Raw genomic sequence first — 27,212 nt, forward strand, 5'->3', positions numbered from 1 at the left:
GGGAAGGCAGTGATAAAGATGGTGCTGAGAACCTAACTAGATTAGGGGACATTAAGCAGGAAAAACAAGTGAAAAATGGATCGTCAAAAGCGAGTGCAACTACCTAAACCAGAGTATATAGTAGAGTACAATGCAGTAATATTGCTACAAAATAACGATGTGTTTAAACTAATCAAGCAGTCAAATACGCCAAGACTACCAAATATATCAACATCATAAAACTTCTGAGCTGGGGACATTTCAAAAGCTACATTTATTGAATTACCCAAAACCAACTGACATGCCAAGTTACTTGGAGACAGGTCTAACTACAAGATGGTAAAATTGTGACAGAATACATTCAAATAACAATACCCTGCCTCAAAATATATATCTAGCCTCCACAAAAACAATGGCTTTCAAAGATTTAAGTACAACAGAACATATATACTCAAAAAAGGTGCCAAAGATCATTGTCAAAGCAACAACAAACAACTCGCCGCGCCAAAAAAAAAAGAAATTAACTACTATTTAATGACCAGTTATAATTACAATAAGTTGACAAAACCTCTAACATTACTTCTTGGTATTATTTAAAGAAAGGAAATATTGAGTACATGAATGAGTTGACGCAAGATATACACACACCTAGATCAAATATACATGGAACCGCGAGAATTGCTTGTCAATAAGGTATAAAGGAGGGGAAAATGTCACTTTTCAAAATAAAGCCAACTTGGCCTTCAAAAACATTAAAAGGGTAAGGGGTGTCAAATGGGAGAGCTGCATAATGCATAATTATATAACACTCTTTTCCCCAAATGCACTGTACTACGGTGTAGTTACCAAGTCAGCCTCTCACAATTTAACAATACTACGGTACATCTGTGCTAAGCCCCAAAAATTTCTGAAAAATGTCTCTGGGAATGAATTCTAAATATTATCAAATAGCAATCAATAACGAGTTTACTATATATACTATCACACAATTATTTGCAGTGTTTATCAAATACTAGATTCAAAATGACTAAAAGTGATCCTGGTAGCAATTTTTCTAAATACGGAGGTTTTCCTCGATTTCAGTCTGCATCTTCTTTAATTTGAAGCTCAACTAGCTCTTCACCTCTGAGTTCACTACTCTGAAATCAACAATACAAACAAGGTCAACACATGTATCTATCACAGCAGTATTTTACTAATTCAGCAAGCTGAAATATGTTGCTTATGCTGAATAGAGTTGAAAAGTCAGATTATTCTAGAGAATTGATTGTCAACATTATTCCTTTACATGTTACCATGACAACTACATGAATCAAGTTTGACATGCCAACAAGCAGATCTTTACATCTTTCACATTGATTTAACATACGTTGAATGGAAGTCATGCTTTGCAAGAAAGAGACGGAGGGAGAAAATAGCCCTGCAGCTCACCTGACCAGATGTAGTGTTAAAACGGCAGTTACACGTCAAATATTGACATAATAACCACCATCTGGTAAAAATAGGAACATCTAATTATCTAATAATTCCATACAATGGAATCAGAACTGCTAGAGATTATAAAACATTACATCTCTCTAGTCTACTAGAAAGCAGTGTAGATTCTTGTATAAACACTCAATGGGATTTGTTAGAATAGTGTTCAATGGGATGACTAACCGAACTTCAACTTTGAATTTCCAAACACCAAGGATGTCTGGCCAGGTGAACTGATGAGATGCGGCAAACGTACGACATAAACGCATGGGATGACAACTTATACCATATAACAAAGCATTTTTGAAAAAAAGACTATGAATGGGTGCATTGGATGACAAGAGCAGAAAGAGAAACTTAGACAAGCGACTCACTACAATACATGACTAATTCCACAGAAGCAGTGGAGGATCATGGCTAACTAAAGTGGGCGGGGCACTCAGTCACAGCAAGTACAGCAGAAAGATAACATTTATGAGAGGCTACAAGTAGACCAGTGACTTACTTCATCCAACATAAATATGCAAGCATGAGAAGGGAAAAGATATAAAAAATGATAATGAGGAGACAGTAGCCCAATACTTTGAGCCTGTCAGATGTGGTCAGACATGAGCACCAGGAACATTTGTTTAGAATCTAAAACAAAGCAGGTTCAGAATGAAAAAAAAAAAGTAAACTGAAATATAATTTAGCTTTTAACCCAAGCTTTTAAAAAGATTTTATCACGATAAACTTTGATATTATTTAGAAAGGTCTAAAGAAGGTATAGTTTTAAGCCGGAGTGAAATGATATGGTTTGATGAGATGGATGGAGTGATTAGTGGAAGAACTTGGCTGGAAATTCATCAAGTTTGATTACACTGTTCTTGCTGCCTTGTTACGTGCACATGCAAGTACTCACTGGGTTTTGCACGTTTTTCTCAGTTGACAGTGTGAGAGCAAATTTTTTTTAGTGTCAGAAATTGAATGCTATCATCTAGAGCTACATTTTATTTTATACAAAAAAAACATATATATGTAAAAGTGTTTGCAGCCGAGTTGATATCCAACTACAGATCTAGCGTAGGAGCAATATTCTAAGGAATCCTAACCTCTTCAGTTGTTGGGTTCTGTGCGCTTTCAGCTTCACTTGATAAGCCGCCTGCTATACATAGCATACATGGATGTTCAGATTGGTGGAAATAAAACATAAACCGCAACCAGAGAGAGAAAAAAGAAAAGAACTCGTCATCGTGCACACCACTAAAAATGGCTGGTAAATTTCATCCAGTTAGCGAATTCTTGATTTCTTGCAGTTTAGTGAAGTATTGCAAGCAGTAAATCACTTAGAAAGGTTATGTAAGTAGGACAGACAGACAAAGAAAGGAAAGCCAACATGCAGATGAAAAAAGCCACGTTTTGGGGGGAGATTGAAAAAGTGACACTAATGATGAGATAACTGTCAGCTAGACAAACTTTGTCATGGTAACATGCTAAGGAAAATATTACAGTAGACGGACCAGATTACTGACGGCGCCAATTTACCAGAAATCGATACATAGAACAGAACATGTTGACCGATTGCCATGGTATCATGCAAGGTATATTTTCATATGAAGTAACAGTGATATTAATGTTTGCAACTTAGTTGAATGTTATTATCCATTGCCAAGGCAACCATGCAGCATGCCCACAAATCTTACACACACACACTTGTACAAATGATGATTCTTTAACCCTTTCAATACCACAAATCTTTGCCACAATTTTAGTGCCAACAATTTTACGCACTTTCATTTTTTGGTTAATTTTGGATGAATTGACAATTTCCATGTCCATAGATCACAAGTTTTTAAAATGTATAAAAAAAATTACACTTCTATTCTGGACATTGACTTGGTGTTCAAGGGTTAAATATGATTGTTAAATTGAGTGACATTTAAGCTTTTTTTACAAGCAATCTAAGAACTAAACCTTGACAAATGTGCAACTTTTGCTTACTGCTGATATTCAGTTATTCACAGCATCAGCTTAAGCCATGTCACAACATTTTAACCAATAGGCAGCGAGTTAAAACTGTCACCTGGTCAAATTCTATCACAGCATGCAAAATGCAGCGTTCAATGATGACATTCAACAAAACAATGTAATCAGATGAAATACAATGATGTAATTTGGCAATACGAGAAAACTGACCAGGATGAAATCAAATAATCACTCTTCTTCGCCTTCCATCTTACCTTCTCCTGCTTTGGTTTCACCTTCATCTTCACTGTTGAAAAATAAATTGAAATTACAGTTAGATCAATAAAACTTAGATTGGTAAATCAACAATGTACAGAAATCAAGTTTGAGTAGTGTCAACGCTTGTGTATCCCGAGACCCTATGCTTGATCAGGGATTTTATTAAATTATTTCTCCAGTTTGAAGTTTAGTATTGAATGTTGGTTTAGCCATGTCCAGGAAATAGTTTGGTATATATTTGAACAATTTATGAAGCTGGTGTTCTTCAGCAACCTAGTAGATGGCTATTAAGACAATGCTTGTTCAAGCTGCAAGCACACAAACATACTTACTTCTGATAATCTTTTACTTCATCTACTGTGATGTCTTGTTGTGTTTCTTCTTCTACTGTATCATTAGCATCAGAGATACCAGCCTTAGCCAATATCACATCAACTTCCTCGACTAATTCTATAATGCAAACACAGATTTGTCTTCCCTTAAAAAAACACCAATAAAATAAAGCAAAATACTGCACCTCGAGCAGAAGTTGTAAAAGAGCCATACAATCTTATCTATCAGTAAGCCACCCAAATGCAAGCTGCTGTTTTAGCATGTATCAAAGTGTGTGCATGTACACATTCCAAGGCATAGACCCCATGGTCAAACCAAACTACAGAGTAAAGACACCACTACATGTGACAATGGAAGACTTGGGCATGAATTACTAGGAGACGTACGAATTCATGCAGTCTTGATGGACAAAAACAATGGACTTATTAATGACATAGAAGAATCTCATTTGAAGCGAGGATGAGTGACCCAGCTGTTACCTGCTACACCATGTTAAACCGGATTCACACAAGTGCATTGCACATTACAATACTGGGCAACGCAAATCATGCATCAAGGGGTTTCTTACTTCCAACGTTCTCATCTGGGAGAACCGACTGGACAATATCCCACGTCATGCCGTGTTGGTAGGTACCACTATTTCGCTGTGATTGCTTTTCAAATAAAGTATCAAACTGGGAGTCAACAACCTGTGTTCTCTGAATGCGTCCACTACTTGTAGTCGTTTCTACCGTGACATACCGATAGGTATTCAGTCTCGGTGCAATTGACGTGGTGGAATAGGGAGTGGATTCAAATAGTATGCGCTCTAGCAGCAAAGGTGAGTAAAGTAAATATAAAATGAAAGGAAATTTCAAATTAGTACACAATAAAATAAATAATTGGCAAAGAGCAAATAAAGATTAGAAAGAAACAAGATGTGCAATTCATAGTTTCTTAGTGATGTTTTTTTTACTGTGATACAGAGAATACAGTGCTCTAAACAGACAGTATGAAAGGGAATAGACAGTGCTAGACCAAACCACATTATCAACTATTGTTGACTTATACAACCATACCACCTTGTTGCTATGACAACATGGGGGCTTTTGCCTTGGAAGTGCCAGCATTTGTGAATTGTCAGTGTTGTAACATGCCATGCAAATATTACCCATAACACCACCTAAAAAAAAATCACCCAGTGCTATTCAATTTATTATTCACAAGTCCAGTGCACACAATACTAAACACAAGATACCATGGCAATCAGCATTCTCAGACATTCACATTCTTCAAGTACCAACAGATCTAACCGGGCTATGACAATTTGGTTAGCCACAACTGATAATTCAGATCAGATCTGTTTTATATCACAAGAGTTGAGCTAAAGTTTTACCATCTGGTTCTTGGGCAGTGGCTTCTGGATCATCAGTTTTTTGTTCAGTCGCTGCAGGTGTTTCTTCCTCTTCACCACCATCTTTTGTTTCTTCTTCCTCTTTATCTTTCTCCCCCTCTGCAGTTTCAGCATCAGTCTTTTCTTCTCCCTCATCTTTTTCTTTCTCCTCTGTTTGCTCTGGCTCTGGTTCAGGCTCAGGTGGTGTTGGCCTCATTCCTTCTTTCAATTCTAGCATACACATCGGTTCTTTGATGTACCGAGCAGACAATGAGAACCTGAAATAGACATTAGTTGTTAAACTATATAGTGTCAAACTAAATATAGTGGCTCTGATAAACTGGATATGTAAAAGATACCTTGCAGATACTGAATCAAGACTAGTCTATTTTCTTATTCAAAATAATGTCTATAAGAGGCTTACCTCTCAAATTCTGATGGCGATAGCAGGTAGAATCCTTCCCCACGACACGTGAAAATGCATGAACTGATTCCGGTGATATCTTCTTTACGAATTGCTGATTTTTTTAATTGTGATTTCAGATGTGGAATGCTAAAGATATGCAAATCTCCCAGATTGGACAAACAAGTAACGCAGTTCTCTGAATAATTGTCATCTGAGATGGAGAGAACAAAAATTGTTAGTAACATTTTACAGAAGTGGCTAGGTTTCTTCAGCATCTCAGATAAATTTTCATTCAGTGTGATTTTAACTAATACAGCGAGAGGTAGAAAAATAACCAGTATTTTATTGATGCTATAAATGTTATCATTTCACAATTTAATAACATGATTTTCAAACTAAAGAAATTTGTATTTTGAAATGGGCCATTTCTCATTCAATGCAAGATCAGGCATTATATATGAAAGGTCATAGTGTTGAGAAAAATCACACGTGATTCAACAAACTAGTATTTTGGCATATTTCCATGTTTAAAATGCTATAGACATTTGACAAGTCAAATTTGATGAAAACTGCATTCGAGCTCGTAGTCAATTCACGCATCTTATGCAATTCATAAGATTTCTGAACAAGAAAACACCTCCAGGTAAAGAAATTAAAGTGATTAACAAACTACTTACCACTTCTACTCCTGAAATTGATGAATGAGACTTTACGGACACGGGATCCATCATGAGCAGTCAACTTATGCTTGTGTTTAGGTTTCAGATTAGGGAGAGAGAACACCTACAAAATGACAAAACACAAGTCACATACAAATTTACTTTCATAAAACTAGTTTCAGCTTCAAATATAATTACAGTCAAAAGAATCTTGATCTCTATAGAAATTGAAGTCATACCTTGAACTGTTCTTCAGAACAGATGACAATAGAATGTCCACCAGACATATTTGGTGCTTTACATCTTTCATTAGTAACATCAATAGGATCTGGCAATGGATATCCATCGTGGTCTATCACAGACATGGCTACCACTGGTGCATGATGCTTCAAACGTATCTCCTTGCCTGTCATCAGAAATTAAACAGTGAAATTCTTTCATAAAATGGTACACCATACAAAAACTAGATGAGAATATTTTCAGTAGATCTAAACTCACCAAGTTCAGCTTTGACATCTACTTCATCACGTTTTTCATCATCTGGAACAGATATTGTGTAAACGTAGATTGTTCCAGCATTTGTACCAGCCCAGAATGTAGTGGTCATTGTGTTAGCATCACGGATGAATGTGCTTGCAAAATACAGTGATCTCACCATACTGGTCATAGCATCATCTTTACTACGAGCTTCAACTTTTCTTTCAACAGGCATTTTCTCTGTTTCTTCAACTTTCACTTCTTTCTCTTCTTCCTCTTTGGGCTCCTCTGCTTTTTCTTCGGTGGCTTCAGCTGCTGGGGTGTCCTCTTTCTCTGGTGTAGGGGCATCAAGATCTGTTGTTGGAACAGCCTCAACACGTGGTTTGTCTTCCTTCTCTTTACGCGAACGGCGCCTACGAAGACGGCGGAATGATTCACGCAGAGACTTCTTGAATGACTTGCGACGGGACATGGGAGTTTCTCCACTTGCTGACAAGTCACTGGGATTCAGGGTACACTTGGTGATCACCATCTTCTTCTGATTTGCGTCAAACAGTGCGTAACCATGACTGGTACCTACAGCTAAAAGACCTTTGTCAACAGAAGTGGCCAAAGCTGTAATCGCAGCTGGAGGGGTACACTGAACTACAAAATTAGCTTGGAAGCCTGGTGCCATCTTCACATCATCAGTCTTCACATTAAGTTGGTCATGTCCTTTCCATACAAACTCATCACGATCACTAACTATATTCACAGCATGTGTCTACAGGCAAGAACAAAATTAGATTCAACATTACACGTCTCTAGATCAATGACACAAATGCATGCAATCAATGAGCAAGTACAATTCCAGCGAACAAGTATTGTTCTGAATCACCATAAGACATTCAACTTACCTCAATACTCTGTTCAATTTCTTCTTCACCCAAGTTCAAACATATAACCTGTCCAGCTGTTCCAGCAACAACCAACTTTCCAGTCACTGAACAGAGGATGATTTTCTGGATTCCTAAACGAGGATCATCACTGTATGGATCAAAACTACCAACCTAAAAAAATAAAAGTTATCGTTATACGATTGACAAAAATTGGTGAACTCATTTTCACCACAATTTACTGCACAACACTGTTTCAAGCTTTTTTTTCTGCCAGCAATCAGAATACTCACCTTGCGGAATCTAGGCCAGTCGTCATCTCCCTCGCCACCAGCATTACCTTCAGCATGTTCCGATTCAGACATGAATACATTGGAGGTGTTTAATTTGTAGATCAATTTCAAGGCAACAGTGGAAGCATCCCAGAATCTAACAGTACCATCTTCGTGTCCTGTCAACAGCAGATCTTTAGACATTGGTTCTTCAGACAAATTCTTACCACCATTGATTGGCCATTCCTATAATAAGAAATTAGTCATTCACCTATGAATGCGAAAACTTTCCCTTATACATATCTAAATCAGGGTCATTGTGCTTTCTAACAAATGATTTTGTAACAATCTGAAATTTGAATCTCCAAAATCAAGTTTAGTCTGCAATTTGATTGCTCAACAGACTAAGACTACTCCCCCCTTGAATACTGTTCCATACTCGTGCATTATTGCTATCCACAGTTCTGTGGAAGGTATTTGTAACAGTGGGCACATCGATCTGAACAGGAACTTTGGCATCCAAGATTTATTGAAATGTAACTAATATTTACCCTCTGTGAGAATGTTTGCGCCATTTGAGTTTCTCCTGCTTTCTGTATTTTCTCCCAGACATCATTGGGTACATTACTGCAATGTGTGGTGGTAGTTATAGCAGATGCATGCAAAGAAGCCAGGTAGGGCTTATTGAAAGTAGGCCATCTATAGGAAAACAAAGAATCATTAGTTTCATGAGCAATATTCTGTTATGATGTAAAGTAAAGGAGAAATTTTCATGTTTCACATTAGAGGTTAGCTAGTACCTACCCTTCACTCTGTAGGTCAATGACCACTAGTTCCTCTTCCACCAAAACAACCAAAGAATGTGGATCATCATACTCGCACTCTTCGTCTGTGTCGGAAACGGTGAAGAAATCCAGCACACGAGATGTGAAATCAAAGGCTACCTGTGTCTTTCCTTGCATTACGGTGATACAGTTGCGATCACCATAGCTAGCACGGGGCATACCTCCAGATAACATTATGAATGGCTCTCTGTAAGAGTGAACATTTTAAAATTGTAAGTACAAAACTGATTAACAGCAAGTGGTACCAGAAGTATATACCCTGCAAGGTTCTAATGCAGGTGTCCAATAGATGAGTCATCTTTGAAACCTTCAACTCATAAATAAACATTTGTCATTGCGTACATTTGGTGAAAAAAAAAATTGATAAATAAATGTGTAAAGTATTGCATCCAAATCATGTTGCTGGAAAGTCTTGAACACCGGAAATCAAAATCACTACAAGTTCCCACTTTCCATACCAAACTCTTGAAATAGTCATGTTTATACTTTGCACTTCACAGAAGATTGGGACAAAAATAGCAAACATTTTTGAGTAAAAACTGAAAATTCACTCTTATTTGGTCTATTTGGTCTGTTTGCTCCAAAACTAGGGTTCATTTCCAGAAATATTGGATAATACAAGAAAAAAAGAGCAAAAATACTTACCCCTTGGTAGATTGCCATAGAACTTTGGTAATTGCCTTGCATGGAAAGGGTCCTGTTGATTGAGCATAAAAAAAGATTTGAACATTTGGCAATGCAACTAAAACCACATTACTTGTTTTTAACTAATTTTGAGAGCACCCTCTTTAGTCAAGAAAGTGCAGTACAGTCCATTAATTTATTGCTGAAAAACAAAGAAATTGCCTCCTGAAACTAGAACAAGGTGGTGTGACAAGTACAATAACACGAGTCGTATAAATTCCATCCTTGACACAATTTCAATGATCCATAAAACCATTTTATTTACCCCATTATCATAGCAAGCAATCTACTTTTAATCTAACAAGTAATTACCTCAAGTTGAAATAGGCCATTAGTGCTTGCTCATTTCTGAGCGACATTAGTTGTTGCAATGTAGCGAGTTCTAACATGCTAGAAACCGAAAAACATCTAGAAACTACCCATAGTTTTATAACCGAATAATGCAATTAATATTAAAAGTACACAATGTATGTATTAACAGTTGTTACTCAGTTGAGCAAAAAGACGGGGTCATTTACCTATTTGTTCCATCTGAAGCACACCTTAAATGAAACAAGTCATTTTTCTTTTGGGTCATTAAAAGACTCTACCATAGATACACTGTTGCATTTTACATATGCACTACTAATAGAGCAAATACAGTTCACACCAACACTGCATGTCCCCCCCCCCCATTCATATTAGAACATTTCAAATGCAGTTTTGTCTAATAAACAAAGCAAGGCATTATGGGAGATTTATTATCCTATCTTTTCTACTAATTCTTGATTACAGTAATGTGGTTTACTCTGGAATGAATTAATGTGTGCTAATAGGCCTCTAGAAATGAGCTTGCCATACTTTGAAATGAGGCTACACGACTTCATGAAAACAATATGCACATGATTATTATTAACATTAGTTTCAATGGCTACCGTATTTCTATTATATTATTAGGTATACAGACTTCATATTCTGGCAATTTGCCAGGCTAGGTGACTAAAAACCTTCAAGATGAGCAATTTATGAAGTTGAAGGTACGTGTCATAATCTTTGAAATACCTGGTCAATTTTTCAATGACTTTTACTGAAGGCTAGCAGAGCCACGCCCATTCTACCTGAATTAAATGACCAATGATTCAGTATTACCGTATTTGTCTTCAGTTAAGCGCCACCTTCAATTAGGCGCCAGTGCCACAAAAACTTTGTATTTTACACCTCAATTAAGCGCCAGACAAAGTTGAAATTTTGGCACGTAATGATCGTGAATTGGGCGCCGGCGGATCGACTACCGGTTACCGGTTCGTAGCGATGGACGCGATCGCGGAAGTCCCTCGCTGTTACTGTTCGAATGGCTTTTATGTAAAAAAAAAATGGTTTTGTTTCTAACAATTTTTAAGAAATCGGTCTATAATCTCTTGAAACATGTCTTTTTAGTCTACTCTGTAGAAAATATCAGCGTGGTTTTTAATTTCGCAGTAAGTCCATAAAAACGAAATTAAAACAACGCGAAAATGTTCTGTTTCAAATGCGCTGTTGTCACAGTAAACAGTGTTAAATTATTCTTTAAATGCTCAGTTTACTTTCCAAAAATAACTAATTTCTTGATTTGAAAAAAAAATCATGCCGTCTTTCCCACCAAAATCAAAGCCAAAATATCGCACACATCGGCAAATCACTTCCGCATTGCGTTCATACATTATTTAAATGAGCTATGGTAATTTGATCACGTTGGCATCATCCAGCATTTTGATTGGTTAATTAACGACTTGACCTATCAGGTCAAAAAACGCGTTCCAGGTCAAGTCCTAGACAGGAAGCATGGCAGACATCGAATCGCGCCGAGCGTTTACATGCGACCAGAATCATTCGCTTACGATGAAATTAAGTTGAATTTTACTTGCATTTTATTTTTTGTACGTTATTATAACTACTACTGAGTAATAATCGTAACCGTGGAATGCAGCATGACCGGATTTTGCTACCGTGATCATTGACTACTAAGCGTTGAATTTGTGTTTGTTTTATTTTTCTGTTGATTGTACGGCAAACTGTGAATGTTTTCTAAAGAATGATATTTTTTGTATAACTTTCTAAACTGTCTGAAAACGGGTCATTTACTCAGTATTTAAAATAAAGGCTACAGTGACTAAGCGTCAGACTGTAATGTAAAATATTGTCAATAATCTATCACCAGAATGGAGCAAAAACAATGGCTTGTAACACAGTTACCGGTACTAGAACTTGAAGTGCTTGAAATAAGCGCCATTTGAAACAAAGTTGCTCAAATTTAACCACAAATAAGCGCCACCATGACATGAAAGTGTAACAAAGTGGCGCCTAATTGAAGACAAATACGGTAGTCACATCAGCATGCCCATCAGGATTGGGCAGAAAGCCAAAAATGCTTTTATAAGACTCTAAAGTAGACATTTGAGGATTTCCCCAACTCTAGTCCCTAGATGCTGTCACAGAGAAAGGTGGGAAAGTTGCCAGGGATCCCTTTTGACATGATAAATGGGTGAATAATAAGATACATTAACACTGTTCAGTTGTGACACTCAGACAAATTTCTTCCGGTCGTAACAAAGCACTCTGGTAAACTGCCATACTGCACAATGGGGTCAAGCACACTAGTAAACTTGCCCCAAACCACATGAAATTTAGACTTGGGTGCCTAAATGCCTGGGTGCCTACCTGCAGCAAATAACCCAACATTAATTGCATATTTCAAATATGTCAAGGTGATGTTCAGAAAAATCCAAGATGAGGCAACCAGCCAGGTTGCCTTATTTATTTTACCGCTTACACCAACTATTGCATTTTTAAGAGTTAAAACTACTATTTTAGGAGTCCTTTTTTAACTACGTACCATCCACTTTTTACAACTGTAATTTACTATTTTTACTACCTTGTCTTGCAATTAAAATGACATGGCTCTAAATTCATTAAACTGACATTGTCATAAATCAAACTGATACCAGAGATGCTAAATGTCACACTGACTTCACTTTCAAATATAAAATTCTTTCTAAATTGTCGTACAGGCTACTGTGGCCAACAAGCGATAGTTTGTGAATCGATCAGGCAGCTGTACTGTGAACACCAAATCAGTTTATTCCTGTACAAGTACAAATCTGACAACCTCATCAACTCGCCTGGTAGAATAGTTTTATTTAAGTTGGCTACTAACGAATTTAGTTTGCTTTAAAAATCAACTCGCTTAGCTACTTTGCAAACTTGCAAAACTAACATTGGCCAGTGACCTGAAATTTTCTAGTGTACTGATTATGAAATATTAAAGATGTATACATGTCCAAGTGAAAAAACATTTTCAAATAGTGATCATTGCCTACACAATCTTCATCTGTGCAATGAGTAGAAAACATGAAACTTTTGAAGTCAAACTTGAAAATTGCAAAGGGGTAGTAGTGGAAGCAATCTCCATCACCACTTCTTGTGCATCAAGTGTTCGTAAATATTTTCAAATTGAGTTTACAGGATAAGTAGTTCTAGTTTTCAGGTAACCCGCCTTGAGGGGACATTTTATTACTGTTTTGTACTTTGTAAAACGCTCCAATTACTAAAGTGTCCTGTGTAGTAACATGCTAAGTATGCCAGGAATCTGACCTACAATTACCTGCACACCAACTCAATATAGGGCAGGGAGATAACACATTCACACTTAAAGCATGTTATTTCAAAAACAAAACAATTTTCAGAATTATTTTTTCAACAAAATGGAGACCAATTTTATAAAGTAGTTTCTTGTTATGGCTTCTGAGGTGAACTCAATTACAAACATTTTGTTTAAATGATAATCCAAGAATTTAGAACACTTGATTCAAACTGCATGTTAAAATTAATGCAACTTTAACACAAATTCTAAACAGTTTTATATTCAAAATTTCAAAACTAATCTCCCTCTTCCATGGCACAGAACATCTTTAATTTTACTTTGGATGCTAGTGATAAACGCGATAAGACAGCTTTCATCTCCACTTAATGACTACAGGTCAAACCTAGACAGTAAAATGTCTGCCATATAACACATTAACTGCTGCAATACACTAATATTTCTAATATATAATATTCATGCTCTCAGAATGTTTTTATTTTAGCAACATCCAACATCTTCGCCTGTTCAGACAGATTCTCACTTTTCCAAGCCATCTGACCTTGCATAGTTTCCCCCTCATTTTACAATCTAATATTTCATTAATGAGAATGCCTTCATTCAATCTTATAAAGAACAAGCGTCTTCCCATTCAAAGTGACCACACCCCTCATTATATGCATGCAGGTCATGTTACAATACACAAATCCTTGCTTTCTACAAGACATTCTCGAGAGACATCTTTCTACAGTAATTCACGTCTAATTGCTACACAATTTGTTACAATTACTGATTTGAAATAATTTCATTTTAACAGCAATTGGAATAATTTGGTTTTCATTTGACAATATCCTGTACGATTAATACAATCAATTATTAATAACTTGATAGCTACTATTTCACAATAACGGCAGTAATTATGACAAGTAGGGATCTAACGACCACCCCAACTCTGATGTGGCCTGGTGCTCAGCACAGAAAAATGACACAATCTTCTTCAGTCTAAGATTTCACCAGCAAAAAATTTAGGACAATATTTTATCACAAATAAAGTACACATGCATGCATATTTGATGATATACAAAACCTTGATTCAACTTTTAAAACGTTAGTTCAAACTGGTTTTAATTTTGCAGTACATATATTTGAAGATATCAACTCGTCTTCATGGGCATCTTACTTTGTGATTTAGATGAAAGTTGACAGCAGTCATTTTATATTTAAAGCAATTTACTTTGAAGCCATCTGTGTCTAGTTCAATTATTACATTTGTATATGCTAATGACATGAAATCTACAACCTACATCTTTATGCTTAATTAACACCACATACAAATAAGTGACCTTTGACCTTCAGTGTAAACACCAGCTGAGACAGTAACTTACCGTAAGTAATAGTGGGATCTTTCTCCGGTTTGGTTGGATCGTTTACATTCCATATGGCATAGCTGCCGTCATTGTGAGCAGTCATAAACTGTATGCCATTACGATGCCAAGAAAGCGATTCCAATTGCTGGCTTCCAACGTATGTCTGATCAGCATTGCAGGTCTTGTTATCCCAGAGTACAATCAATCCACGGTTGTATCCTATCAGCAACTATTAAACAAAAATATCCCATTTTATTTTTTTTTAAACTGTAAACCATTAAAAAATCCAAATATTATTTCAATGATTTTGGGGAATATTGTCTATGCCAATCATGCGCACTTATCGAGAGCCAACATGCTGTCAGTGCAATAAATTACTTTTTGTAATCGTTCTTGATTTGCCAGATGCAATACAGTATAAAACAATCATCTGCAGTTACATTTTGACAAACATCCAGATAATAAAGGCTGCCACTTAATTCTGACAAATGAAACTAATGACTAATTTGACATACCTTGTTTGATTCAGTGGGGTGAGCAGCAATAGCTTCAACAGCACCAGGATTCACCTTGTAGTCATCAGGCACGCTGTAGGAACAGTCGGAATCACGAAGCCTGATTAAACATAGTCAGGAAGTTTTGACTAGTCAGGCAACTGGAGTTATCACTAACTATGTACAACAAATTCTATTCTACACTGATCACACAAACACTGTTAAACTCAAAACATTCAATTACATACACATGGGGCGACAAATTTTAAGCAAACCAGATGAAGATGTACATGCGCAATGGAAGCATACAATAAATTAACATGCAAGACTACCAGGTAAGAACGACTAGTGATGGTATATGGGAATAACACTGATGCATAGCATGAAACTAATACGGAATCGGGGTAAAATGGCAACTACTTGAACTAAATGACGGACTGACCAGTAGTCTTGGCCAATAATCACATCATACCTATTAAGAGGGCAATACTTTGGCCAAGGACCAATATCGACCCAATCAGAGATGGTTGGTGTGCCCGTTCCATGCTGGCAGACTTGAGTGTTAGAGATTGGTTGCCTGTTAATGGGGAACGCAGTATCAGTTTTCTACATGCCATTTTACCCCGATTTCGGCTGTCGATACCTTTCCTTTATACACAAACAAAGAACACTGCATGCTGTAATGTCATTAAATAAATTAGCTATCAAGAAATAAAAGTTCTGTTGTGAAACATCCATCAGTAATAAATTAACCATCTAAAGAGGCTCAGAAATCCCCGGGATTAACAACGAAACCAGAGAAATGCAATTGGAATGGCCCCACCCACACTTTACTGAGGTGTTAATCCTATATGCTAACTGTCTTGCATACATAATTGCCTGCTATGAAGAGATTCTTAGTAAACTAACATCGTGAAATATTCATGGTTGTATGCAACAGAAAAATAAAGCACTCCATGCATTTCGATAATCTAATATATCAGTTTTGTGGAAGAGATACATTACCATGAAGTGCAATTTGCATACCCAAAACTGGTCACTCTTCTTTTATACACCCTAAGCCATGATTTAAGATGATTACAAAAACGTGATAGCATTGTACTTACTTCTGCATAACAACATCTTGATAAATGATATGCTCCAATAATTCAAACGATACTATGTCAAGAACATAGATGTTGCCACCTTCTGTTCCTAAGAAGAGATGCTGACAGTCTGACGGCAAGCAACACACTGTAATTTTCTGCAATCTGTAAGAAATGATAAAAATCAATATTGTAGCAATACTTAGTCTTCAGAAATTTCATAGCACAAGTATAAACTGAGCATTTTGGACTGATATACTTTCTATTGAATACCTCATTGTAGTCGAGTCATTTCATGGATTAATGCATAAATCTATAGGATGGCAGAGTAAAGAACCCACAATCAAGAAATAGAATTCCATTCTATTGTGTTCAGAAATTTCTCTTTTCAAAGCGACCCCAAAAAAAAAACTGGGTTACTTGTGACAAATTCACAACATTTTGCAGCAAAATTTCTTTCCACGTTTTAAATTTTGTTTAGTTGACAACTCACTGCCGCACATTCGATGCTAGCACTGCCTAGGTATATACGACAGATTTGGTCTACCTTTAAATAGCAGCACGATTAAAAAGGTAAAAGTTGTGTGTTTTCATACCTGCCCTCCAAAGAGAATTCCTTGACTTCCTCTAAGACAGAGTTTCCATCTTTGATATTCACTTCCCATAGATGCAATGTGTTGTTCTCCAGCAGGCTGATAATACGACCCTGAAATTCAACATTAGCAAAATGAGGTCGTGTAGCCTTACAATAATACCAAATCTAAGATTTACGACTAGTGTTCTACAATTACACGTTTCCTTTTTTGCAATGATTTGCCCATTTCCAGACATTAAACCAGGCACCTTCTCTATCCTAAACGTCTCCCAGGGACCAAGTTAACACTTAAGGAGCACCTGACTGTTGCAATCTCCGAGTACAATACTAATAGCAATTTATTAAAACAGGACAAATGTTTATAGTAGGAAGATGGGCTCTAATTCATTCATATCTACAAATTTAAATAACAAATCTGCAAAGAACGGGTGCATTAATAAAATCCATTCAGAGTTTCTTGTCTATAGATATTATTTTTAGATTTCTATATTCTAAATGTATTATTTGAATGCGAATCGATCAGTCAAACCGACAATGAAAAAAAAAAATGTAATCATTTTTTCCCTCGTTTTTTAGGCTGGTAAGAGAAACGCCCATTGCATACACGATCTTTGATTTTAACTAGTCAAATGTCAAGGATTTTTAAATTATGCTTGTCCAGGTATAACTAGAATATGTTTAGCAGTTAAAGTTTCAAGGCCGAATCACACACAGCAGGGTATTGTCTAATAGGACTTCAAATTTAGCACAAGCTGAGTAGTGTTCTACAAACAATATCATTCATGGATATAATCTGAAACTTTTATGGTTTGTAGTTATAGCCAACAGTCAGAATGTTTGCTAACGTGCCCTTACATGACCCAGCCAACAACATTGAGCATCTGGGTCGGGGTTTGTAGTTATAGCCAACAGTCAGAATGTTTGCTAACATGCCCTTACATGACCCAGCCAACAACATTGAGCATCTGGTTCGGGGTTCCCAGCCAACAACATTGAGCATCTGGTTCGGGGTTTTTTTTTTGTTTTTTACTATTCACCAATGAATAGTGTTATTCAACGGAAATAAAATTGAGTTTTGACATGCTGAAAACAGTTTTCTTAAGTCAAGGATTAAACCTAAATATTGGCCATGGCGATCTATTAGCAATGACTTACCTGATCAGGAAGAAAGAATAGCTGAGACACTGGGGTTTCATCTTTATGCACACCAATAAATTCAACACCAGGTGCACCATAACTATTAACAATCGTTAAGGACAATACACAAACTATATTTCAAATATCAAAGATATTACAACATATCAAATATTAATTCAATTGCTTTCATCTTTCAGCTTGACAAAGGTGTTGCTTAGCAACTAATTTATAGTACCTTTAGAAACGTCAGGCACTATACACTTATTAGCATCAGACATCTTGTAGATTGACCTTCACTTTGACTGCTATATTGCAATGTCACAAATTTTGAGTGACAAATTGGAGAATTGTTTGCAAAATTGTGAAATTTATCTGTCTCGCATGGCTTGTAAGAATATATGAAGGGCATTTTAGTCACGCCACCCTATGAAGCAAACAGTTGTAAGCTTGCAAAGGTCATTTAGACTGGATTTTGTCAACTATGTTGGTATATTGTAAATGTGTACATGTACTTTATTTTAGCTAGATTTTATTTTTGTGAAGTCATTTTGGCCATTTTGCAAAAAGTTTATTTTTGCAAAATTTTTGCTTTATTTTATTTTTATGAATTCAACCCTTCAGCAAAAAGTGAAAATTCATTTTAGAGTACACCTACAATAACATTTAATTATTAGAGGCATGGACTACTGCTCACAAATACACTATTATGATGCCAAGTATTAGAAATAAATTTACAGACTGACAGGGGAGTGAAATGAGACATCCCTTGATAAATTATTCATGCGAGCACCCTGTACAGCTGCAAGTGCCAGTAAATGATTGTTTTCAAGGAGAGTATAGACATGAACACAGGTGAATATCTTGATATACTCAACATAAGCAATTGTCAGTTTTTCTATAAATCTTTTTACGAGTTATACGGCGTTGGAAATTACTGGTTATATTTGAGTTTGATCCTTTAAAGCGACTTCAAATTTCACCTTTGCAAAGCTTTAATAGCAAATTAATTTCCAGAAGCTTTTTAGTGTTCAACAAAAATAAAGCAAACCCCCCCCCCCCATTTAGATTAGGTACTAAATATTTTAATTAAATCAGATCGATTTCATGATTAAACATTGTTCTTTTTTTTAACTGTGCAGATTCATGAAATTATCTTGGGGGAAATACCACGTTACACTTGCCATTTTTGAATAAATTGTCATTTTTATGCCCCCCCCCCCTATTGTATCTATTTAATGAATTCATACAATTAAAAATATCTGTCTCTCTCCCTTTAATGCTGGCTACATTGGTGAGGCTTCATTAAATAAACTCAGTCAGAAAACTAATCACTATAGTCATACAACAGCTTGTCAGGAAACCCGGCTGTTGAATATTTCATGAGTTCATTTTTAGTAATCTCTCGCGTGTACTTTTGCAGCAGCAGAAAAGGATGGCAATAAAATACCCCTAAAATAAGCCAGGAAGTGTTTTTCCCATAAACTATGTCAAATTAATAATTGAAATGCAGGAAGTTCTAGTCAGTGTAATTTTGTACCTAACTCAAATTCCTTGACAGGAATATCCCATCCACACCCCACCACCCCATGCAAGCAGATAATAGTTATAGACACAACACATTCACTATTTTTTAATCTGTAAGGACAACATTTACCAAAATTCTTCCATCTTTTGCACTTAGAGCTACAATATTTCCCGATTTCAATTACTTGTGAATTTAAGTGTTTCACAGCACATACACCACTAGTGATTGAAGGAAAGTTATTTAATCCATCTGCAAAACCACCTCCCAAATACAGCAGAGATAGAAATGCAATGAACTGATTGTATCTACCTACCAACACGCCTACATTCAATATGTGCAAGTAAATTAGTCACATATCCTGGACCCATAATGCACTGCATACATTTACAGAAAAACATCGCAAATTTAGTTTCATGCCTTGGAATTTTACAATGTCAAGTGAAATAAGAGTGACCAGCAACCACCTTAATCGATTAAAATATTAGACTAAAAGTAAAATTCAAACCAAGAATGAACAAGTACCAACAATGCAAACCTGCAATGCGAGACAAATTACTCTTATTTGCAGGTATCATTACATTACTGAATTCACCTACACTTTGCATACATGCATGCCAAGGACAAACTTGCCATAATCATTCATTTACACGTTTATGTAAATCTTACATTGTCAATTTTGAATGGTATAACACTCAATATGCGAATTCACTGACGCACTCCTGTCTGAAGAAGTGCATCACTGGTTGCCATGTCAACATTATTGTATGTATCCATGGCAACTGCTCATTTAAATAATGCCCTAGGATAATTCACCATCCATCTCTGGTTATATTGGTTGCAGTCTTCAAATGTCAATTATTTCAGCAGAACGTACTTCTAATTGTATGCTAATAACCGACAACAAAATTTATTGTCAAATACTTACTGGTTGTCACCATGACAACGCATGGAATTATTTACCACCAATTGATGGATTACCCAACTGGAATGATAAAATGATTGCTTCTTCGGTCCATTTTCAACTCTTGGATTTACTTGTTCCAGATAAAAAAATATGCTATTTAGAAAGCATTAGTTCAGTATGAAGCAAAACTAGTGTTAATTATGCAAATTAGGTTATTATACATTACTAATTTACTTTGGCATAATTCCAGTTTCATTTTAGACAGCATCATCTTTTAACAGATAAATTAATGTACTCAAAATATAAATTTTCAGAATTCTAGTGCTGATGATTTTTGAGGTTAAAAGTTCATTTTCAGGAATAATTAAATCTGAATTTAAAAAGGAAGGTAAATTTCAGACGAATAATCAGTTGACGAAAAGGTGACGTCAATATAACCAGTCTGATCACATGACTGTCTGGGTTAACAACCACCTGAATAGCAAAATGGAATGCTCCATTTTAGCATGGGGGTTACAGGTTGTCTGAAGGGCATTTCAGTAATACAGAGGTTACATTGTTGAAAACAAAGCAACTCCAAAATATATACATATATATATACACACACACACGCACAACCAAACGATGCAACCCACATGTTATTCTATTTAGCACATTCAATATGAAATGAATCAAGACATGGTACAAGCACTGAACCAATGTTGCATTTTTCCAGTGGAATAATTTTGTTTAAATTATGTTGGCCAAGTAATTAAAAGGAAAAACAATTTTCCAATAAAAAAACTATGACCAACTCCATCCCTAGAAAACTAGTTATTTGATTTTCAATTGTAAAATGTTAGAATAATTGAGGTTTATTAAATGCGATGCTACAAGCTAGTGACCTACTGCAAACAGTAGGATTACATTAGTCAGTGCCACATGGGTGTGTAGTCTCAACTCTTGTTCAGAAAATAACAGATTAAATGTCATGAAAATTTAAATTACCGGTAAAATGCGAGTAAAAAAACAACAAGTAAATTGAAACAAAATGAAAATGGAGGCAAGTACATCTGAATGCAGGTACAGCAAGTCACAATCACATTTAGTTTGGAACATGTTTTTTAATTCCGCTGGGAATTAACCTTGGTCAAGGCCAGCTCTTAATGTGTAAAAGTAGTATTGAAGGCCATCATTGTAGGGCACCTACAGGCATGCAGGCATACATACATATATACAAGGTGAAAGACTAGAATCACTTGAAAGTCCGGATAAATGTACAATACATCAATTCATGCTGGTAATTATCCATATTCATGACCCTGTAAAGGTCACATCCTGGTACTTTAGGGGGTACCGAATAATTATGAAGGCATTATTCAGTTTGTTACCTTTGAAAGAAACCTACAATAATCTGGTCTTTAGGATGCAAGTAGACTTTAAAAGAAATTAAAGAATGAACAATAGCTGTAGTTTGTGTCCACCCTCTGATGTTATCTAAGCATCCTTCCTACCCTTGATGAATTTTTACAACCATCAGTCAAAAAAATATTGCCCTATAAATTCATATATCACAAATTGTATAAATGTGTATTTTAGTTAGTATGCACATAAAAAAAATTTTCAGGATTTTAAACAATTCTAATTTTCATGAAAAATCAAAATAAAAGCGAACTAAGAAAAAAGCAAGGCTGCATCCACATTTTTTGAAAGAAATGACTTTAAAACTTGTTTTTTACAGGGGCTCATGGAAAAGGAAGTTTCTTTGAATTTGGCTGGCTTTAATTTTCCTGAAAGCCAAGCGCTTCATATACTGATTAATCTTGGTTCATTGCTTATGCATGTCTGGGTTACAAGAATAAAAAGGCTAAGAGGAAAGAGAAAACACTTCATTGAAAAACCACCCATGCGCAACAGGATATCAACACTATTCAACCAAGTACATAGAAACTTATCAATTTATTTCACTTTCTGTCCTCTGCATGTAGTCGGGTATTTTCTGCTTACACCCACGTTAGCAAATATTTGACAAATTATGCAACAGTTACCAAGAACCACTTGATTAATTTGATAAATACTGTTCTTTTGACAAAATACCCACGACAAACCAAGTGATGGTGTCAGGCCAGACACGCCCACAAAAATTTCAAAGCCAAGCTACTCTTCTTACATTCTGTCTTTTACCCAAACCACTTTGTCAAATTACACCCGTAAACAGTTCTTCCACACCCATGGTTGGAGAGAGAAAAAAAAGATCTCATATGGTTTATTCAAGTTTGCTGTAAAATTTTTATAAAACTGCTTTAATGAATCAAAACATATGGCTATCCAATATAGGAAAAATAATTTCAAACAAAGGCAATTACATGGACGTGTATAACGTATCAACTTAGTAGAAATTCTGGATCTATAGATGTTATCAGACATGTACGCAAAAATATATCTTCTATCATGGAAGTGAAAATTATCTATCCAGAAAATCTAATGCCTAGCTAAAATTGTTAACTAAACATGGCATTAATATGCAGAGTCAATTTAAGGCCGCAGTGCCAGACTTTCCTTTTTTTTTGTATCTAACAACTCTAGTGTCTAAACTAGCCAAAGATCAACAGAGCATAGACTGCTTCAAATGTATTGTTCCTTTTACAAAAGGAATTGAGACTAGAAAGGATACGGTTGAAGAGGTTACCTGTCTGTTATGAAATACCCTGAATGGGCCCCACGATTCTTTTTTTCAGACAGGCCCAAAGAGGCTTAGACAAAAAAAGCCATCTATTTTGAAATTTACAAGATTTACCCTATAAATTAAACTGTAGACTTTGGGACTTTTCAGAGTGATTGTGTGGTCAGACCCACAACTAGTAATGTGACATGCAAGGTAGGTTTTTTACCAATACAGCCACCCACCATGTGACACGACGCAACTGACTTGTCTACCTTACAACAAGCTGCATCTACACATGGCACAATCAAGTAATGAAATTCAACAAGAATCACTGCTCCATACCGAACTGATACTAATACGGTGAATCAAGCAAGCACCAAAATACTAGTAAATTGGCAAAAACAACTCCCATCTTGTATATTACTGTAATTTATCATTGCTATTTCCTTATTTTGATGGTCAAAATCATTAGTCAACCACATCCAATGAAAGATACCAGCACAAAGGCCACAACAAAAGGCATTAATAATTTAACAATTCACTAATAGATACAATTATTTTTTAATATGCAAATGAACGTCGTTAACCTTTTCCCTGCAGCAGTTTAGTAACTAGAATTGAACTACAGCTCATGCAAACGTGACTGAATAATGTAAGTGCGATAACTGGAAGACATTAAAACAGTCCTTGAAATATATAGCTCTACAGGTAATGATTATCAGTGACTAAGATTGCATATATTATAAAATCAACTATTTTATCAAGTATTGCTGTTGCGAGAAATACACCCACCGGCACATGTCACAACCAAAAATAATAAGTGCAAAAATACTGTTTGCTAAGAGAAAACACGACTGAAACGCAACCACTGTACACAATCTTGGCAGTAAAGTGGGTGTGACCACTTCCACATGGAGAAACATTTGTTTATGGTTACAATACATAACTCTGAATCTGATAACTGGGTAAATATCTTCATAATCAAAACAAGCACTACAACACATGAACATACAAATACCCTGCCTCTTGTAGACACGCATGCATACAGACACATCTAGATATCAACTGGTTTGTTGTTATTATAGAATAATGCCATTATTAATCGCCAGGTGGGGGCATGGCCCAAACATAACCATGTGCAACAGTTTAGTAACTTGATAGTAGACATGAAATATAACCCTACTTGTTGGAATCAACTCTTAACCAGTTTATGAGATGTACTCTTAGAGTTGGACCAAACCAGCTATACCTAGCTACATTCATGTCAACAACCTGCATATAAAGGTGACTTGGCAGCTTTTCAACTAGAGTAGTGAACCCTTGTGAACTTCAGGGGTCATAATCAGATTACAAACCAATGGATACATTCAAATCCAATATGCAGGCCGTGATGGCTAAAGACTTGTGTGTCCACTATGTTTGCATCATGCCATTAAAAACAGAGGGTGAAGGAGGAGAGAATACAGATAAATTTCCTAAAATAAATTTTGTACAATTGCATAAACTTGCATGTATATCAACAATAACATTATGCAAATAACATTGTTTACTGTATTGATCCAGTTACAATGTTCAAGGATTCTTACTAATGACTTGAAGGATTTGCATCCTGTGACTCAAAGGAAACTGCATGACTCATGGCACCTTGGACAGGTGCAATCAATAAATAAAACAATTTAGTTGTTACAAAGGAAGTACCTTAGTAAACTGCCTTAGGATAATCTAAATAAACAATTCATATGAACAGGCATGCCATCCAAGAAACAAAAAAACTATAGCAGATTGGGGCAAAGGTTTGATAAATACGAATAGTTTTAACCAATTTGTAAATTATCAACATCAACATACAAAAAATTTGTATGAAAAAAATTCAAAAGCATCAAATAACAGAATTAGGACTAAACATCACTTTGTTATTTTGAACACGTGGCTGGTGCTAGTGTATCCAACAATACAAATCAAAATCAAGCATTTCAGCAGACAAAACATTTTCAAACACGGCCAGACAAAAGCTGAACACTCATCATACAATTACAACCAATCACCTACCTTCAATGAATTTAAACAACTCTCCGAATTATATTGATGTATCAAACCAACAGTTCCCGGCAAAGCATTAGTATACGGTATTAATTTTATAAACAAAAGGATACACTTTGACGACTCCAGTGTGTGTACCAACTGCCAGAAGCTTCAGTTTAGGGTCAAAAGACACGCTGCTTGGTTTGTTGGGGAAGCCATGCTCTACTGTCTGTGGAACAAAAACCAAACATTCATTTTATTTATTTGATAGTAATTAAAGCCTTTTAACATTATGTCCATATAGAAGTCGTGGTACATCAGTAGGAAACCAGGCACTATATCCGCCCTACCGGTAATCGATACCAGCTATTAACAGAGTTTTAGTACACGCCGATTATAAACAAACGTTCACAACATGGCCCAGAGGTTTCCCCATTTCATTCAATATCACCATAATTTGTACGATTGTGACTTGAAACGTAGTGACCGACTGTCAGAAGATTATAGACTTGATTCAAATGCAACCACAGTCGTTTAAGTCGTAGACTCAAATATTGGGCGTGAAAAGGTTTAGCGGGTATTTTGATGAAACTGATTCACTACCGCTATGGTAGGATGTTTCTGAAACAAGACTCGCACAGAGCGAGAGGCAGCGAATTTCCAACGCCCATGCAGCTTATTTTGTACGTTGGCCACGTCTGCGAATAATAAATTACAGAACATGGAGAGGGCTTTATACAATAGAGTCCTTTGTGTGACCTCCTGAAAAGCCGGATTTTCCAAACCCAAACCCTCGGCAGGGGATGTAAAGCTATCATGTAATTTGCGGAACGGGCCGAAAAAACCTTATCAAGCTCGATAACAACAACTTAAATTCCACTTAAATAAATAGAGCATGGTATGTAACAGAGGTAGATGGAATGGTATGAATTTTTAAACTGGCTAATTTCACAACATGGTCAGTGATAAGTGGTGAAATCGTGCACGTCCAGCATGTTCATTTGAAAAGCACTATCCAAAATGGCTACTACTTTCACATTCCAAGCCTACCTTATTAAAAGCGAATAATTCCTTCTTCTGTTTTTCTCTTTCGGCGCTGACATGTCCGCCGCCTCTACTGCGAATAAACCTTAACATGCTGACGGTGTAGTACGGCCGTAAACTTCAGTAATCCAAACTACAGTGCAGTGCAGTGTAGGATCAAGCAGTCCCGTCTAGCGCTCCTACCGCTGTGTGAACAAAAAGAACTACCGGTGTGTATGGGTTCGACACTCGCACTAAAATGTTAACACTGTGCAACAAGTAAATCACATGGCATTGAATATACAAGACACTGGGCCAACCAAATACTTACTTATTAGGCTCGCAAAAAATCAAGGGGTCATGCGAGGGCCGAACGCACAAAATTGGACGTCCAAAGCAGAGACGGTCAATCACTTTTTAGGAAATCGCGCCAAAGTCGACCGAGACCAACCCAACGCTGAAACTAACCAGCGTAGCCTCGTTGTCTCCTTCCGCCGACTATAACCGTCACTCAGAATTCACAGTGTCTAAATAATCCACTTTTTAAATGCGCCTTCAAAAGATGATGTTTTCGATGGAATAATAATACAAAAAATGTCTTACGTGCACTGATGTTTTTTGTTGTTGATGACAACTTGCAGATATCTAGAAATGTTGGAGAACACGAAGGCCTACTTTCGACGGCTTCATCAATTATGACCACAGCACACCTCTATTCACACAGTCGACAGAATCACGTGATCACCTGGACGTATTTGCATAAAAGTGAATAATTAACACCTGTCAAAAGACATCGTTTGATTGTTGTACACAAATGGACAACGCTATTTGAAGTTTTAACCGTCCTTCCGGGTTATTAAAAATAAAGATTGCTGCTGAGCGATATATCAGAATATTTACCTTGATATCAATGGGCGTGGCTGCAATCGTAAAAGTACCCCCAGCGAAGACAAAATATATTCTGACGTAATTGACACAGGTAATGCTGACGTTGAGGCTGGGTCAACAAACTTTTCATCAAGCGATGGACATCAGACATACACAATATCAATTATTTTGTTTATAAAGATCTGCGTCCTTTTGACAATAAAATGCTCACTGGGAACGCTGTGCGGATTTGAATGGGTACGCGTTCACAGCTTCCCTTAATTTAGTGTATGGGCTGCCCATTGTTTAAAGTGAATACGAACGCGATTTAATTGAATTTTCTCTGGACTACC

The 27,212-nt window shown here is 36.3% G+C and overlaps 1 protein-coding gene across 19 annotated transcripts; it reads right to left on the reverse strand.

Moving 5' to 3' along the window:
* Window positions 1–550: 550 nt before the first annotated feature.
* LOC100378221 (lethal(2) giant larvae protein homolog 1-like) lies at window positions 551–26,726 on the reverse strand. Of its 19 annotated transcripts, none has more exons than XR_014930116.1 (23): window positions 26,324–26,460; window positions 26,020–26,198; window positions 25,101–25,198; window positions 17,893–17,974; window positions 16,739–16,848; window positions 16,164–16,307; window positions 15,079–15,151; window positions 14,582–14,792; window positions 9,563–9,614; window positions 8,877–9,104; window positions 8,624–8,771; window positions 8,094–8,318; window positions 7,822–7,974; window positions 6,947–7,688; window positions 6,688–6,854; window positions 6,467–6,572; window positions 5,808–6,000; window positions 5,387–5,661; window positions 4,580–4,819; window positions 4,011–4,128; window positions 3,631–3,706; window positions 2,547–2,596; window positions 1,029–1,113 (listed from the first exon to the last, which is right to left on the reverse strand). XR_014930116.1 is itself a non-coding variant. In XM_085502547.1 (23 exons), the coding sequence occupies exons 2-23, from the start codon at window positions 26,104–26,106 to the stop codon at window positions 1,111–1,113; spliced, it is 3,537 nt and encodes a 1,178-aa protein (XP_085358673.1). In that variant the 5' UTR covers window positions 26,107–26,198; window positions 26,324–26,460; the 3' UTR covers window positions 1,029–1,110. The 19 variants fall into 19 exon arrangements, 15 of the variants coding, with proteins under 15 accessions (XP_085358677.1, XP_085358675.1, XP_085358681.1 ...); XR_014930113.1 differs by having other exon boundaries at window positions 1,029–1,118; XR_014930115.1 differs by having other exon boundaries at window positions 2,547–2,599.
* Window positions 26,727–27,212: the final 486 nt, after the last annotated feature.

Source organism: Saccoglossus kowalevskii, chromosome 8, assembly GCF_978046115.1.
Source record: "Saccoglossus kowalevskii chromosome 8, keSacKowa6.1, whole genome shotgun sequence".
NCBI classification, from domain to species: domain Eukaryota; kingdom Metazoa; phylum Hemichordata; class Enteropneusta; family Harrimaniidae; genus Saccoglossus; species Saccoglossus kowalevskii.

Excerpts from the sequence above, each read along its gene's own strand:
- LOC100378221 (XM_085502542.1), bottom strand. The coding sequence starts at position 26,106 with ATGTTAAGGTTTATTCGCAGTAGAGGCGGCGGACATGTCAGCGCCGAA. Across the intron at positions 16,849-17,892 it reads TATTCTTTCTTCCTGATCAG|GGTCGTATTATCAGCCTGCT; the intron begins GTAAGTCATTGC and ends GTTGAATTTCAG. Across the intron at positions 2,092-2,546 it reads AGAACCCAACAACTGAAGAG|ATTCTAAACAAATGTTCCTG; the intron begins GTTAGGATTCCT and ends GCTTTGTTTTAG.